Here is an 18,834-nt window from a genome sequence, read left to right on the forward strand (position 1 = left end):
ATCGTTTCAAAAAAAAATTCGCTTTACAATATCATAAGCTTAAATATTTTCATAGTTTTTGTTCATTATATAATTATATTTTATAATTTACGATATTCGGAAAAGATATACCGTATCAGAACAACAGACACAAGACTGTTCTTGGCTAGTTATTCGTACGCAACTCTATAATTTAAATTACCTTGGGACCATAAAAATGTTAATTCACGTACTAAAATTTAAGCCGTAATTTTTTTTTAAGTAACAGCCTGTCCGTAAATTATTCTAAGGCTTTAAGAAGGGGACAAGGCTTGGCAGACATAATATGAAAAAACAGAATTTCATTCTCAAATATGAAATGAGAATTATCAACACCAATTTCACACATAAAAATTCCATGTCGCTTGTTTTGAACCTGAAATATTTAGCAAAGATTCACGAGTTCACCTCTGTTGACTTATTGTGACATTATTTTCTTTTTTAAAGAATATTCTTTTCTCTTAACTTCAAATTGCAGAGCCCCCAAAAGACTTGAAGTTCTCAGTCAGTTGACCCTTTTAGATTGAAGCGGTCTTGAAGGTAGATTTAATTTAAATGCTTATAAATTATATTTATTAGATGTAAAACTGTATTTTAAGCTCTTCATGGTAAATGGAATGAAAAAAGATGTACATAATCATGCTATTTGTAAAATAATATTCATAATGTTTTATTAGATACTAGCGACCCGCCCCGGCTTCGCACGCGTGCAATGGTAATACTAAATAGACTACAGAATTCATTTTATATATTTAATTTCTTCAAAAATATTCATTTAAATTACATACTGCAAAGGACTATATTGATCTGAATTAAATACATAATTTATTTAAGGCAATTAAATGGACAAGGATTTATGCTGTATTGTTTAAAATCGCTTCTTAAAAAAGCCATTATTTCTCGTAAAAAGTAAAGGTTAATTTTTTTTTATTGTGGTTTATCCCTAAGAGATAGTCATATACTTTAGTAGACTTTTTTGTATATCTATTTAGGGTGTACAATACTGTAGTACGTTATTTTGATCTGTATCGTAGAGTACAGCCAGCGTTTGCAATGTAAGCTCAAAATGAGAAATCTCTAAAATTGTCATTGTTTCTCGACTATTTTATACATAAAAACCTTCCTCTTGAATCAGGCTATCAATAAAAAAAACGCGTTAAAATCTGTTGCGTAATTTTAAAGATCTAAGCATACACAGATAGCAGCGGGAAGCGGCTTAGTTTTATAGTTTTATACTATGTAGTGATATAATATCAAAGTATTGTGTTAGAGTGTGTGCTGTGTATTTCTTTTTATTTCAAATATTTAGGGTGACTGACAAATGTACCATAAACATAATAAAACATAATCAGCCTGTAAATTTCCCACTGCTGGGCTAAGACCTCCTCTCCCGTTTGAGGAGAAGGTATGGAGCATATTCCACCACGCTGCTCCAATGCGGGTTGGTGGAATACACATGTGGCAGAATTTCGTCGAAATTAGACACATGCAGGTTTCCTCACGATTTTTCCTGCACCGCCGAGCACGAGATGAATTATAAACACAAATTAAGCACATGAGAATTCAGTGGTGCCTGCCTGGGTTTGAACCCGAAATCATCGGTTAAGATGCACGCGTTCTAACCACTGGGCCATAATAGTTATTGGTCATAACCGCCCGTAAGATATTGGTATTGTAAAAAATATTAACAAAATATTATCTCCTTTGTGCCTAGAGCTACCCTTGGTTAATTCACCCTTCAAACCGGAATACCACATACTAATACTGTTTAGCGATAGAATATGTGATGAGTGAATTATACCTAAACAGGTGAGCTTGCACAAAGGTCTCCGAGTGTGTTGAAAACATTAATCACACATATTATCAAACATTTCTTTGTATATTTGATCTTATTGGCAGTTAAGCAAATTTTTATTGGTAGTCGGTATTGACCAAAATCAACCCAAACGTCATGAAATATTCTGAATAATTCTTTTTACTGATTCGTATTTTTTTTCCAGTTGAGCACCGCGCCGCCGACGTCCGCACCGCCTATGCCAGCTGCAATAGCTGTGAACCACAATGCAAACGTACGTGACTTTTCACCACCTGGACTTGCAGCTGGATCTGAGCATATGACTGCTCATCATCAGGTAAGTTAATTATATATGAAAGAATCTTGAAATACAATTCACTTGGTGGTAGGGCTTTGTGCAAGCCCGTCTGGGTAGGTACCACCCACTCATCAAATATTCTACCGCCAAGCAGCAGTACTCAGTATTGTTGTGTTCCGGTTTGAAGGGTGAGTGAGCCAGTGTAACTATAGGCACAAAGGGACATAACATCTTAGTTCCCAAGGTTGATGGCGCATTGGTGATGTAAGGAATGGTTAGTATTTCTTACAGCGCCAATGTCTATAGGCGGTGGTGACCACTTCCATCAGGTCGCCCATTTGCTCGTTCGCCTACCAAAAAAAACAAACAACCATGAATAAACGACCAACATATTGAGCGTTTAAACCGATGATAACGTTTAATAACTATCACCTAAATAATAAAAAAAACTAAATGTGCGTCTCGGGACGTCCGACAGAAGTGACAACTTAAACTAATCTAAGTTGAACTATTTAATATTGAAATTTAACTTGAGGAAAGCTTAGGTTATTACTAAAATGTATGTATACCAATATGATAATTGAAGGAAAGCTTATTTATTAATAAAATATTTTATTATTTATAAAATATATTTTATTGATTATAAAATATATTTTATTGATTATAAAATATATTTTATTGATTATAAAATATATTTTATTGTAACTAGTACAATTCTTGAATATGTAAATTAGAGTTTAAAAAAAATCTACCGCTGCCGTATGCGTAAGAGAAATTAAATCCTAGACGTGCCCCGTAACGCGTTACGTAACGTAGCAGTTCACCCTCCCATAAGAAGTTATCCCTTCAAAATGAATGAAAAAATATTTAAATAGTAACGTCTAAAGTGGAACTAAAATAATTTAAAAGATATAAGGAATGTTTGTAAGCGAAACGACGAAACATTTAAACAAGAACACTTAAGGTCAAGCTTTGATACTAAGATTTAGGTCGAGTAGGGATCCTGTTTACTGTTTATGTTTAGACTTTAGTATCTTTACAGTTTATCTTTACGAAAATTATTAACAAACAGTGAAACAAGACCGGTCTTGTATGAGGATTTCAAGCTCTCCGTTTCCAAAATATAACCTGATATTTTGGATAAATTTAATGCTGATCCAACCTCCTATTTCCAAGATACTAATATTTCGGTATCTTGGATTAATTTAAAGTAACATTCTAAATGTTTCGTAGAGATCTGTTTTATTTTTGTAATAATGTAATTTTGGAATGCTACTCAATTGTTTTTAATTTTAAAATAAGTAAGTATGTATTCGATGATTTTCCGTTTTAAATGCTTAGAAAAGGCTCTGCGAAATATACAATACAAATCTTTTGATTTTTTTTTATAGCCTGTAAATTTTCCACTGCTAGTCTAAGGCCTTCTTTCCCTTTGAGGATAAGTTTAGGAGCATATTACCCCAGGCTGCTCCAATGCGGGTTGATGGATTCACATGTGACAGAATTTCGTGGAAAGTTTTTGATTTTTTTTATTATTAATTAATAATTAAAGCACACTGAGTTAAGATAGCCAATCGAAATATATAATTTAAATCAATGAGTGAATTCTTCGCAATCTACAGTGTTCTCGGGTGTCATACATTGATTTAATCATTGATATAATTTTACATGGTGGTAGGGCTCCTCCTCGTCTGGGTAGATACCACCCACTCATCAGATATTCACCAAACAGCTACATTCAGTATTGTTGTGTTCCGGCTGGAAAGATGACCGAGCCAGTGTAAATACAAGGGGCATAACCACTTAGTTCCCAAGGTTGGTGGTGTATTGGCGACGTAAGGAATTGTTAATATTTTTTACAGTACCATTATCTATGCGGTGGTACTTACCATTAGGTGGTCCAGTTGCTCGTCTACCTCAATAAAAAAAAGACGGGAAAAGATTTAGAGATATTTTTATGTTAATTTTTTGTCTCTATCACATTCAAATAATTAAAAAAAAAAAGCAGATTTATTCTCCATTAAATAAATAATCTTAACTTCGTCTTCTTCGTGTGCTTCATTACTGAAGGTCGTGCTTTCACCGATGTGTCGAGTAACCTCCACACTCTGTCATCGGTTAGTCTTAGGGCAGTTGGATATTGAGTCCCGTTATATTTTAAATCTGGTCAGACCAGCGGGTAGGTAATCGACCGCGTGATCTTTCGCCTTCGATTTTCCCTACTACAACCAGTTTATCCAGACTGTCTGATTGTCTACGGGCAATATGACCAAAATATCTTAGAACTAGTTGTTTATCTTTTATCTTTTTTCTTTTGTATTTAAGGTATTGAGAAGTATAGTCCATAATGCTAATGTATTAAGACATGTTGAGTCTGTGCGCCCCAGACAGATATGTGTGGCGGAGACATCGACCGTCGTTGCCAGCGGTGCCCAACGGACAAACCAAGTTGCTCAAGGAGGCGCCACTGCCGCGCACGTTACGTACACTCAACGCCATAGCCGACAGGGTAGATTTGTTTTATTGCAGCCTGAGTGAACTCACAACTATAGCCACTTGGACTATATCATATATAACGTAGAAACTTATTTTAAATATTGTTAATAAACGTGCTGTAATATCGAATTAGGACAACTTTTTCAATTGACAATCTTTACAACATTAATCAAATTATCTTGTATCGTTGAACAAACAAGAGCTGGAAAGACTATAAAAAAAGCGATCGGAAAGCACTGCAATTTTTCGATCGTAATGAGTCTTGCAATATATTACACACTAACAAACAAACTATTAAATCTAGAAAATTTAAATTCGTAACATTCGTAGCATCTACTAAGAAAGGATTCTTGGAAATTTCAACTTTAAACTGTAACTAAATAGGTTTAGCAACTTTATTAAAGTTTAAATGGTAAATTTGAAGTTCGAAATTTTAAAATTTGACGTCTCTTTTACCCGTACCAAGTTGGTACCGGTTATTTCATGACGTTATGTTCTGTTTATGTTAACGTTACATTTTAATATGACATATGAAATAAGAAATATCTTGTCATGAGGTTTTATTTATTTTATTTAGTAATATTTATTTAAAGACTTCATTGACTACCACAAAGTAAATGGCGGACTTAATGCCTGGAGGCGTTCTCTGCAAGTCAACCTTTAGGTCAAACAGAAATCCATGAAATCTAATTTCTATAGATAATAAGAAGAGAAAAGTCATTGTAGTCCTCGTAAAGATAATACATTATATAAAATATAAGGAACAATATATGTAGCAACGTTTCTTAAATCCTACGCGACTTTCGACTGACTTCACAGCTTCAAAAAGGTTAATACGTTTATTAAATAAATCATATGACCGATTCTAGTTCCCTTATCTTCGAGTATATTTACGTTAATAAACTCTAATATTATAAATGCGAAATTAACTCTGTCTGATACCTCCTCACACTGAACTGGTTTAGATGAAAATTCGTATTGAGATAGTTTGATTCCGAGGAAGAACATAGGCTATTTTTTAATTCACCCCTCGAGGGGACGAAATGGGAGGTGAAATTTTGCGCACTGGTAAAGCCACGGGTTTAGCTAATATATTATAATTTTATATCGTTAAAAAAAATACAAACAATTCGTTCCTCATTTTAGTTCATTCATTTCGTTTACTTTCTTCGTTCATTTTAATTTTTGGTTTTCGTCATTTAAATTTTAAATAACTCGTTTTTCCAACTCAAGCCTGGAATGTATTCAATGTCTATTATTATCAAAATCACTAGTACCCTTTCCTACATTCCAATAATAGATTGGTTGGTATAAATATCAATATATCTGAAAGCATTTAATTCCTTCCTTACGATCTTTTACATTCTTCAGATCACAAAATTATTTGTTCAAAATCATTCGCATAAAATCTTGCTCCAATTATATGAAACGATTCTTTATAACAATCAACGTTTTCAAATCGTTCAACCGTCGCGACTTTTTCTATTTCATCATTATTCGCGTAAAATACACCGAATACAAGACAAAGGAAGGTTTTTCCTAGAACCTTATTCGCAGGAAGGCTTTTTCACATGATGCGAAGTAAAATGAGAAGGAAAAAAAGTAATTTTAAGCTTTGAATGTGCTGGAGGCGTGGAAAATTACTCCAAACGTACCCCTTTTTGGTACTGGTAAATTTTCTTGGCCTAGAAAACTACGAGGCGTTGCATTTATCCGTCCATGCCTATTGTCTTGTATCTAGCATGTGTAAAATGATTTTAAAAATAGATCTCGGAACGAAAGTCGAAATTAAACGCAGAAGGCCCACGTTAAAAACTTTACTAATCTTTTCAAACTAAGTTTATTCAAATTTTCCAATTTTTTGTTCTTGACAAATCAATGTTTCTCCCCAAAAAAGAAAGCTAAGATGTTCTACATAAGACCTTATAAATAAAACATTTGACTTTGAAATTATTTATTCGAAGGTACTAAAAACCGGTCTAGTCGGAAAAGCGGAGAGAATTTCGTCCTATTTAGATAGGAAATAAAAAGAGAAAAGTCATTGTGGTCCTCGTAAGGAGTACGAATACGAAAATAAGCTTAAAGATCTTACCGAAAATATAAGGAATAAAATAGCAACGCTTCGATGCTAAACGAAACCGAAAACTAATGCGACTTAGCAGCTTCGGAAAGGTATAATTGAGTATGGTATTTTATTTGATATCTTTAAAAAATATTTGTAACTCGAACAGCATTTCATTTGTCATCTAACCATTGTGATATCTTATATATTAATAGCGTAAGCCGGGATTTGTCCCAGTGATCACGGGACGATAGCTGATAGGGACATAAAAAATCGGTTATGGTCACATTCTGAAGAGCTCCAGCCGTATATGTGCAGAAAATTAAAGATTATTCTCGATTGCAATTTACTAAATTGTTGATTAATTTAAGAGAGCAGAAAAAAATTACTGGCCGATTAGAGAGCGGTACTACGACTGTATAAGAAAAATATTAAAACGTAAACAAAATCAAAATAAATTGTCATCGACAAACTCCAATTGTAACTGAACTAATGTATACTATTTGACATTAAATATTTCATTTAAAAAAGACTTCATCATTTTGGCGCCAAAAGTAGTTAAGTGACTTGCAATTTACAATGAAATGAAATAAAAAAAAATACTTGTCATAGGTTTCGAAATTCCTAAAAAATCTTTTGAATAAACGCGAAGTTTCGAGGGATATCCCTAGTATATATTAAATCTTCTATTTTCGCTTCAAAATCAACCTTCAAAACAGAATCGTATGAAAGGTTACACAGGAGTGATCGAAAAGTCTTTTGTTTTTCGATTGATAAACGGAACCTAAAACCCTAAAAAAGGGGCTCACTGACTAGACTAGATTTATCTTTGTGACGCTTGGTTGACGCTAAAAGACTAAAACTTACTTTTATTGGTTATTTATAATGAACGAATTTATGTTCAAGGATCAAACCGAATTATAATTATTATCAGTAAATTAAAAAAAATAACATTTTTTTTTTTAATTTCCTAAAATAATGTTTGTTTATATGTATATAATCTCTGGAACTTATAATTTAATTCCAAAAATATTTTTACTGATAGACAGTTACATAATTCCTGAGTCTTATAGGGTATAAATTATATTTATGTTACATCATATTCTTTATTTATAAATTGCAAACTCGGTCGCTACTATTTATTAAAACCCGTGATCCTTCATTGAAGATTGCTGGTTCCAACAAGACCAATTAAGCAAGTTTTCCTGTTCTAGACATTTTTCCTAGAATTGCTTAACAAAATAAACACTCATCTGCTCGGCTTTCAAGCAAAAATTGTGAGGAAACTGCACATGTTGATTGAATATCTGCTATATGCACTTCACCAACACTGGAGTACGTGATGGAACATTCTAGAATCTTCTCTTCAAAAGCAGCTCAACATTAGCCTATTATATATCAACAGGCTGTTGCTTACTTGATTATCATGAAAAATATTACACCTAGAAATTGTTGGTGCCGTATACTCATGGATGCTTGCGTGCTTGGATGGAGTTTTCATGATTTTCATTAATCCAGTGCTCAGCGGCGAAAACGTCGTACGCCAATACATACGTACATTTAATACAATCGTCGAACGAAATTTGGAAGATAAAATCATTCAAACAGATACAATTTTCCAACCAGATTCTCTGGATTAGCGCAGTTGAACGAGCTGAACCTTTGCACAGTACTTGGAATTTAATAGCATGTGAATTTAGTTTACGTAAACCCTATTGTAAAACCTAGTACATCTTTCTGAATCAGTAACATTCAGTCAACACATATTATCGGCTTTGTTTTTTGGTGATGTATTCCATTTCTTAAGTGACATTGTATTTATGAACTTTAGTTTGTTAAAGATCGGATTAGGCCTTTAATTGTGTAAAATTTGTGCTCGATTGTATGTTTGTATGTTGTGATATTCCATATAATAAATAAAGCTGTTCTTCAGTTATTCTAGCAGCGAAACTCTCTAAAAGGCAGGTAGTTGTATATTTAACAATATGAAGGCAGCAGCGATAGCTGAGCGTTAAGATTATCCTTTTCTGTGTTCGATGATACGGGGTCCATCATGATGTATCAAATTTTAAGTTACAAATTAACTCGTAGGAATTAGCAAGGATTTATTACTATGAATTACAAATTAGTTATAAATAGATAAACCGACAGTTTCGCCTTGGAGGTGTGGGCTGATCGGTTACTAAAACGCAAGTGTTCGTTTGACAGTCTCCTTACTCTCCAACACGACTCTGTCCACGTGACTTCAACAACAAATGATGTCACCGCGCTTACCCGTTACTTACCAAAATTATTGGCTTTTCACGACAAATATACATGCCATTTTCTGCAAGTAAAACGATTAGCGAATATAAAAAATTTAGACACCAGGATTTTTTTAATAAATCAAATGGATTCATATTATTTCAACTAGCAGATGGAGCGCTAGGAATACTTATGAAGCAACACAAGTATTCCTTGTGAAGAACAAAAGCGAATGCAAATTCCCACATAAATTGTTAATTATTACCTTATTAACAAATTGTTGACTACTACACGCACTTCATTTAAAGATCCTTTTGTTTTATAACATTAGGTCTCTAAAGAATATTTCGACTGGCAATCCGAGGAAGACCATTACGATCAAAATTATCGAAAACTAACTACTGATATTGACTTCGATGGTTTTTAGTATGAAACGCAAACACAGGCGAATTTTCTTTATCTCTATCCAATGGATCATCATCATCATCATCATCAGCAGCAGCCCACATTCGTCCACTGCTGGAAATAGGCCTCACCAATTACACGCCACTGTGATCTCTCTTCGGCTACTCGCATCCAGCTCCTGCCAGCCGTCTTGTGCAAATCGTCACAGCACCGTACTTGAGAACGTCCAACACTACGTTTGCCGAGACATAATCTCCACTCTAGAACACGTTTTCCTCAACGGTTATCGGTTCTACGACAAATATGGCCGGCCCACTGCCACTTCAGCTTACTGATCCAATGGATGCTAATCCAAAACGATCAAATGTTAGCAAATGTTACTCTGTTCTTTAGGTCCAGTTTGTTGCATAATCCTTTATCGCGTTACTTAGAACAGTTAAGTTTAGCCAGTGTAATTACAAGTTAAAATGACATAAAATCGTTACCATGATTTTCAGGTGTTAGAAATAGTCAATATTTTCTTTCGGTGATTTTATAATCATCAGGTCTATTTACTCTTCGCCTACCTTTATTTGGTCTAAGGGTCCAAACTCCCATTTATACGCTTAAAAAAATTTTTGAATTCAGCCAAACTTAATCACTAGAAGACATTTATAAAATTTCATTATTGACATTACTAGTTTGATCGGCGAATTTTAAGGCATATATTAATTTCTAGACATTTAGGCAAAAAATATTGGGACACCTACAAACCAGGTACAAATAAATTTTCAGCGCCCGTATTGTTAAATTGTACAGACAAAGAACCGTTTGCCGTAAACAATTTCGCCTGAATTTTATTTTCTATTTCAGCAGCTGGCCCCCAGCCACCCCGGTCACGGCGTGCTGGTCGGGGGCGGTGTGTTACAACAACAGCCGACACACCACTTAATAACGCAGAATTCTATATTGGGTAAGTGATTTTACCTTTTATAGTGTTTACGGTAAATGTTTTTATGGGTTACATAAACCTTTTCTAAGACTGAGCACTTTATTTCCTATCATTAAAACCTAAGTTATCTTGTTCTGATTTAATTGCTTTCGGGATTAAAATCTTAGTTGTGCTAACACTCGTATTTATTATATCTTTCATCTGGTCTTAGATATATAGATTTTTTTTTTTTTATTTAACACGGTTTTCTTGTACACCCTTCTCAATTATTAGTTTGATTAACCCTTCTCATGATCTGTATACCACGTACGATTCGTGATTGGGATAAAGCTTCAATAAAATAGCATGATATTTCAAATAAGAAATATATATATTAAATAGTAACTACTGAGTTTTTTGTCAGTTTTTTTTTTCGGTAGAATCTACTTGAACCGGTAACAATTGTACATCTAATTCAACACTGTGACGTAACGATTCTAAAGTACTTTTATGAGCCTACTTGAATAAAGACATTTAATTTGATATTGATTTATGTATTAATGTCACTATACAAATAAAATGTTAAAAAACTTATTTCTAACGTTAATAAAAAAATTGATTTTAAATTTATAAAAAAATACAGCGTTCATAATTATTCAATTAATATTCGCATTAAACATATTGGTTAATTTAAAAAAAAACGCATATACAACACCGTTTAACAACTAACCACAGTTCTAAAATAACTTACTAACTGACTGACTACTCTACTAACTCAATCAGAACAACGTCGCATACCCTGAGTTAGAGCGTAGAGCAAAAAATAGGAGAAATGTCAGGGGACACCCGCTTGAAACGAAGTTGCTTTTACTATATATTAAATAAAAGACCCATCATCATCTTCCTGCCCTTATCCCAATTTACTTGTGGTCGGCGCAGCAAGTCTTCTTCTTCCATACTTCCCTATCTGACGTCATCTCACAAGTAACATTCTTTGCAACCATATGATCTTTCACACAATCCATCCATCTTTTCATTGGTCGTCCCCTTCCTCTATATCTATCCCCGTTCATGCTCAAGACCTTCCTCACAATATGTTCCTCATTAAATAAAAGATCCAATAAAATCAATTAACAACGCTTGAAAATTACAATGGCAACACTGTTATTAAAAATCCCGTATGAATATCAGTATTTATTATTATGTAATTTCCTTACGTGACGATTTCTGCGAGCTAACTCTACTGTAAGCCGTTCAAGGAACTTCGTTCCAAAACTAAAATCTGATCGGGCTTTTATTTAGCAACGTACCAATTATGCAGAGGTTGACAGTACATCCGACCTAGTCTTGAGCAGTCCCGTCCTAAATGTGCATGAATATTTAAATATAACTAATACTAAAAGTATTCTAGAGTGCTTAACTAACATACTAACTAAACCAGGCGGAGGGGACATACTCGGCCTGAGCAGCCCCGTGCTGGGTGGAATGTTGCACGCGCACCCAGCGTTGCGTGGTGTGAAGCCAGCGGCCGTGCATGCGCTTGCGACGCAAGGTCGGTACGTTTACATTTATTATAGCACATATATAGAAAATTTCGCATGTAATTGCAATTTTACATGACCACATATATAATAAATGTATTTACCTATAATACAATACATGGAGTATTATATAAAAGTCGTTTTTATACGTAGTATTCGTGGTATATTTCAATTTATCTTGAAGTATTTTTGGTACTGTTTTTATCAAGTATATAGATCGCTGACTTACCAAAGATCCTGTTGTAACTGGCGTTGATTTTAATGATGTTTATAATTGTACACGTGTAACGCAAAGTTTGTCGCAATCGCTGTTCACTCAGTGTAAATTATTTTTATTTGCACTAATTTTCTTTCTTCCTTTGACAATTAGTTTCAAGGGGGGTTCGGGTGATTAAAATATAATAGTCGTTCAGGTCAGCTTCCGTTATAGCCGTTTATTTTATTTTTTTATTGTGCAAATGTTTTTACTCATAAGTAAAAAGTAACAGAATGAAAAAGGGCTTTATGCAAGCCTCGATAAGTACCCACTTATCAAATATTGTACCACCAAACTTAATAGCAATACTTAGTATGTTTTAGAGCAAATGGGCCACCTTATAGTAAGTAATTACCACCACCTGTAGTCAATGACCATAGACTTACATCACCCACCTTGGGGACTAATATGATATGTCCCTCGTGCCTGTAGTTAAACTGGCTCAATCACCCTGCGAACCTGCGTACTAATTTGGCGGTAGAATATCTGATGACTGGGTACCTACCCAAACGGACTAGCACAAAGCCCTAGCAACAAATAATTACAGGCAAAAGGGACATCATTTTTTAGATCAGGTGTTTGGTGGTCAAAGGTCACCAATTAATATCATATGGTGTCCAATATGCACGTCTCCCTAAAATAAAATAACAGTCCGTAAATGACCCACATCTGAAAAAATCTGAAAAAAGGCCTCGTTCCTCGGAATACACAAAATATGATAGATTCCCTTAAAATGTCTTCCCAAAATAGGATGTTCTACCAATTGCTTAACTTAAATTGCATTATTTGACAACAACATTTGAGATTGTTAATTTGTTTGTTACGTTTTAATATCTAAATTATTCAAGTGATCATCATGAGATTATGAATTTAATCCCCCGCTCCACACGCTCGTGAAGCTGAGGGCGGAAAATAGTATAATTATAAAATGGACGAAGTATTCGGGTCTACGCCAATCATCTATATTGTCTTTTGTCATTAATTTTATCCGTTCATTTTGTCAAAGGGTTGAGGTTTCATTATTATCAATCTCAAGGAATTAATGGATTGCTTAGACAACTCGATATACCAGAAATATTTAAATGGAGATTGTAAATGGCTTTTATTATAAACGTTTTTTGACGAGTGCTTAGTTAAACCCTGATTCTTAAAGAATGAGACTGAACTGTTTAACCGGTCACGCTTAACTACCAAAGCTTTCGTTAATCCGATTATATATAGTTGTCGGATTACGCTTAATAAACAGAAGTGATTCAAGAGAAAGGTTTATGTGTATATAATACATGCATATTTTTTTTAGCATTTTTAGCATTAGCAGCCTGTAAATTTCCCACTACTGTGCTAAAGGCCTCCTCTCCCTTTGAGGAGAAGGTTTGGAGCATATTCCACCACGCTGCTCCAATGCGGGTTGGCGGAATACACATGTGGCAGAATTTCGTTTGAAATTAGACACATGCAGGTTTCCTCACGATGTTTTCCTTCGCCGCCGAGCACGAGATGAATTTTAAACACAAATTAAGCACATGAAAATTCAGTGGTGCCTGCCTGGGTTTGAACCCGAAATCATCGGTTAAGATGCACGCGTTCTAACCATTGGGCCATCTCGGCTCGTTATGCATATTACAGTGGAGAAAAAACGTGAATTACTCTTTTTATATTTATTTTTCAATCTAAAAGTTGTAAGTACCCTTATTGTACCCTTGTCAAGCCGGGACGGTTAGCTTGTATTATTATACTAAACAAAAACATAGGATGCATAATTTCGAAATATAACAGAAATTAGGCTGAGCTAGACGATACCTTATCATCATTATTATAATAAAAAAAAAAACAATGAAATGACATTGAGGATGAAGTTATTGATTTTTAAGTTTGTCATGACGTGTTATCATTGACAGTATGAATGTAAACTATTAATGTTTTCTTTAACGATATTTAATATATTTGTAAAACAACGTGACGTTACACGAGTTTACAGATGTTACAGGAGTTAACAGGTGTTAGGGATAAAAAGTAAACTATATACAGACTATAATCTATTTCTTTGGCAAATGTCATTCAGATCAGTTCAGTCATTCTCACTGATTGTGTAACAAACGTCCATTCGAACTTTCAAATTTATAATATTCGTCAGATTTACCTTTTTTTTAATTTATATGCCTATTGAAAGAAAACTCCTTTTTATAGTTACACTAACAAGTCACACAAAATCGATATTTCATCAATTTATCTATTTATACGAGTACATATTTATTTTTACGATCGACTATAAACACACGCCATTTTTATTTTTTTCCAATGTCATATATTTTTTAAAAGCCTGCCAAAACTACTTACTCCTTTTTCCACAGATAATAAATTCTTTGGACATGAGTCGATTAACAAAATCAACATTCGATTACCGCAGTGCGATTCTGCAAGAATTAACTTCGTATCTCACTCGTGATATGTTGACAACCGAACGTCATTTTGATACGTGTATCCGGTAAATTTTATAATTATCGTAATCAATGAAACCATATTCTGACATTTCACGTTCGTGTCCTACGATGAGTTTCGAGTTTCTTCTTACAGAATACCTCTATTACTGATTCGAAATTTGAAATAAATAATTATTATTGATATTCGAAATTATAATATTACAAATTATTATCATTCACTTACGACATGATATTCACGCAAGCTAAATCATTTTCTTACGATCCGTTCAGTGATACGTTATGATGTAAGAAAAATACTTTACAATATTATTATAATTTACAAACAATATATAATTTTATAATTTTATACATATCTTCGTATGAAACCACATATTCGCAACATCATACTGTTTTATTGCAATATAAATTATGAGGCTAACGCAAGGTCGATACATCCGCATTTAAATTGGATATAATATATATGTTACAGTCTGAGTTCTAATTCAGTAAAACTGGTTTTGACCAACATAGAATAAATGACTGATAAGTTCTCTTGACAATCGTAAAGACATCCTAAGACCAGGTGGACTGATGATATACGAAAAATGGCCTGGTGAAGGTTAAAAATTAAAAGGCAAAGAACTAAGACAGTCTAGAAGAGACATAAAATGTTTAATAGTGATGACGAAAGACATCGATTAAGTTCGCTTATATATATTTCTGTGCGTTGTGTGTTTAGCTTCTTTAATTTAGGCTATATCCATGTTTTATTTATTTATTTTGTCTTTGTGTTGTACGATAAAGTATATAGTAAAAATAAGTACTAATATCTCAATAGAATAACTCGATCATGTAATACTCGTGTCCTATGTACGACATCTAAATATTTAGGAATGTGAAAGTCAATAGCAAAAGTTTAACTGTGAAACCAGACGAAACTAGTTTTGACCGGAAAAGGGTTTGGACTGTAAATAATGTTATTGGTAGCATCATTATCTTTTTATTTTACTAGCTGTGCCCGCGAATTCAAAAAAAGGTTATTGTTGTAGTCTAAGCAACTCCTTATTACATCAGATATCTGCCAATGAAAGTCCCGTCAAAATCGGACCAGCCGGTCCAGAGATTGGCCGGAACAAACAGATAGACAAACAAAAATTTAAAACAATGTTATTTAGGTATATGTACCGTGTGTACATACATATGCATTTAGTAAAAAGCGATTATTTTAATATTACAAACAGACACTCCAATTTTATTATAGGTATAGATTATTTTATATAGGCAGGTAGACTCGTAAATGGACCATCAATGACAAGTCACTACCGCCATTGGACATTGGTTCTGTTAAAAAAAATAGTAATATCTTACACCTTCGAAACTCAGATATTATAACTCTTACCTATACACACTGGCTCACTCACCCTTCAAACTTGAACAAAACAATAATGAACATTAATGTTTTGTAATCGAATATATGAATTGGTGCTACCTACACGGATGGGCTTCCATAAACCCCTACCAATAGTCATTTACAAAATGACGATTACGAAGTTTATAGCTTAGACGAGATAGTCGTGTTTACAACACCACACATTTGCGGCTACAATAACCGTCTTTGAATAGATCATTTGGAATTGTTTTAAGTTTTAAAGTAGGTTAGATTACAGTTTATTAATGGCGTTCAGTTCTCAAAACCACACAAACAGAATTATCCCATTTTTCTCTCTCTAACGTCTTCTATAAGTTTTATATACTTTTAAAATAAATAATATTAAGCTTGTACGCTTTAGACTTTCGATGGTTAACATAAAAAAGAAATATACTTCGATGTTTTTAAAGAAAATAATTATTTTTATATTATACTTGGATTTCATAGTTCAAGGTACGCATTCGTGATTCAGGAGCTGTAAAGCAATTAAAACGCGAATATAAAAAAAATATATATTTATATTTATTTATTTTTTCAATTTTGATCTGCGTTATTATGTTTATTTTATTTTTTTAACTAAGCCTTCCATTAATTTTATTTAAGTGTCTTTAATATTTGTTTTGGTGTAAATATTACTGATGGTGTTTGTTAAAGAAAGAACCTAAGACGTGCTTATGGGGGCGATCTGGAACTCTTGAACTTAAACTGCCCTGTCAATCCATTCAAATGGAAAATAAACTATCCTAACTAGTAATATATTATGATGTTTATAGAGGTACTGGTAATTTAAAGATCTAAACTAATTCTGTATATAAAATTACTTTTAAATTCCTTGAATAATGTTTAAAAATGATGACAGCCACCGATCGCCATATTGGATTCCTAGTGACGTCATATACTTGTAAATACTTAAAAACAACATTGATCCAAATAATCTAAGCCAATTATATTCTACAAAGCGATTGAAAACGTGTCTCATAAAATTCAGCAAAATAGACCAAGCCGAAATTAACCTTGAGCCTTGGTTTCTTTAGAGGGACTTTATTGGTAGTTAAAACTCTCCGTCGTAAATTCCATAATAATATACAATTTAATAATATATCGTTAAAGAATAAACAATTTTTAAAATAATTGAATATTAAGTTTTATCATAACTGATCGATGCTCCTGAATCCCACATTGTTTTGACTTTACTGTTACGACCGCTTTGTTTAAAACAACACAGACCGCTACATGATAGCGGCTTTTAAATATCTTTGTGATTTAATGAAACGTCCCAATGACAGCTCTTTCATACAACTCCGAACGATTATTACATTAAAAACGGTAAAACTCGGCCCACGGTTTTCCTTATGTAATGAGAAAATCAGCCTTGGTACAAGTTTAAGTTTAAATAAATAATTGGAGCTGTCAAGTTGAGATCGAACATAAACATAAATGGTGCCAATAATATAAGTATTGTATCAAATAATTGTCTCAATACAGATTACCAGGGTCCCGGAGCTCAGGGGGCCCTCTAACCTAAGCAGCTTCTGAAGCTAGAAAACCTCGACCGTGCTCTTCATTTTTTTTTCCTATCTATAATTTTGAAGGGCAATATAAGTTAAAGAGTGGATGAAAAGTGGGGGTGAGAGCCCGATTCTTTTCCTATGCACCGGGGCTCTTGGCTACTGATAACAGTGCGCAACCTGTTATGGTACAAACTGTTCGACATTTAGAATTACTGGTGAAATGTTAATGATATCATTTGTAGTCAATTTCGCAAATCCTATTATGACATTTCACGCTCGTGTTTTGTTTTGCGAGTTTCTTGTTAAATAATACCTCTACTGGATTATAATCTTGTAATATTATATCGTCTGTAGCTGTGTGGGTGTACTTTTTTAAAATTTACAACACAGATTTTATTGTACAGTATTCAATGATTGTACTAAAAAATTGCTGGCTGGTGTCTGAATCGCGCTATCATTTGATTCGTCCCAGTATATATATAGTCTCGACGATAAAAATATAGTGTTGGCATTTTTGGTACTTAGTGTTTTAATGCATGTAATAACGTAGTAACTACGCAAATGGTTCTTTGAATCGTGAGTGTACAGTGTACAGTTGTACACTCATACATATTATTATTTGACTAGATTGGTCTGCGTTAAGTCACCTTAAATTTCACTATCGTGTTCTGAAGTGAGTTTCAATTCTCTGCTTACATAATACATTTTACGTAATCCTCAAATATTCAAATTCTTCTTATTAATTATTTGCATGCTATCCGCTTTTATTTCATGCCTCGAACCGTCTAGTAAAATCTCATTCGAAATCTTTTGTTGGGGCGATATTTTGCAGAGCGCCACGCGTTATTTTTGCCGCAGAACGAAATAACGAATTGTTTGTTAACCGCACTCTTGCAACTGAATGATGGACTTTTGTTTTGTAACGTTATTATACTCGTAACTTTCAAAGACATTAGTTGTTCGGAGAAAACATTAATGCTGTATAAATATTACTCGATAAAAATAACATTGTCTGTAATTGTTTAGATGTTTTATTTATTTTAAATATTCAAAAATAAAATTCTATTTTTAAAGTGAGTCGCGTCGTAGTCGCTTCTGTACTTCAATGTGTATTTATTGCTTTCGTTAAATATATTTCGATTTTCGTGCTTTAAAACGCGTGCGTTGTCCGCAGGTGCGGGTGGGGCGGGTGGCGTTGCGAGCGGTCGCAAGCGGCCGCTGCTCGGCGCGCGGGCCGCCATGTCGCCGACTAAGCGCGCTGTCATGACGCTGTTGGCTCGCGCACGCGCCGCCACGCACAAGCACGCGCCGTGGCCTGCGCCGGAGTGAGTGCCTCATACTGTTATAATTGTACTAAACCCGCCTAGCTCGCACCTGTTCATCTCAAACAAAATTTATTTATTTTTAACCGTTCCATGTTTTGATGATTTACTATGAATAGTAATCATT

The 18,834-nt window shown here is 33.8% G+C and overlaps 1 protein-coding gene across 3 annotated transcripts in view; it reads left to right on the forward strand.

Annotated features, from left to right (window-relative positions):
* LOC113396475 (KH domain-containing, RNA-binding, signal transduction-associated protein 2-like) overlaps positions 1-18,834 on the forward strand; it is a 278,222-nt gene that overhangs the window by 256,277 nt on the left and 3,111 nt on the right. For 2 of the 3 annotated variants that reach the window (XM_026634416.2, XM_026634413.2), the window contains exons 7-9: positions 2,019-2,150; positions 10,171-10,270; positions 18,560-18,710. In XM_026634416.2, coding sequence (XP_026490201.1) covers positions 2,019-2,150; positions 10,171-10,270; positions 18,560-18,710 — 383 coding nt within the window. The remainder of the gene's footprint in view (positions 1-2,018; positions 2,151-10,170; positions 10,271-18,559; positions 18,711-18,834) is intronic. The other variant, XM_064218903.1, reaches the window with a different exon arrangement.

The sequence above is a fragment of the Vanessa tameamea genome, chromosome 25 (assembly GCF_037043105.1).
Source record: "Vanessa tameamea isolate UH-Manoa-2023 chromosome 25, ilVanTame1 primary haplotype, whole genome shotgun sequence".
Lineage (NCBI taxonomy): Eukaryota > Metazoa > Arthropoda > Insecta > Lepidoptera > Nymphalidae > Vanessa > Vanessa tameamea.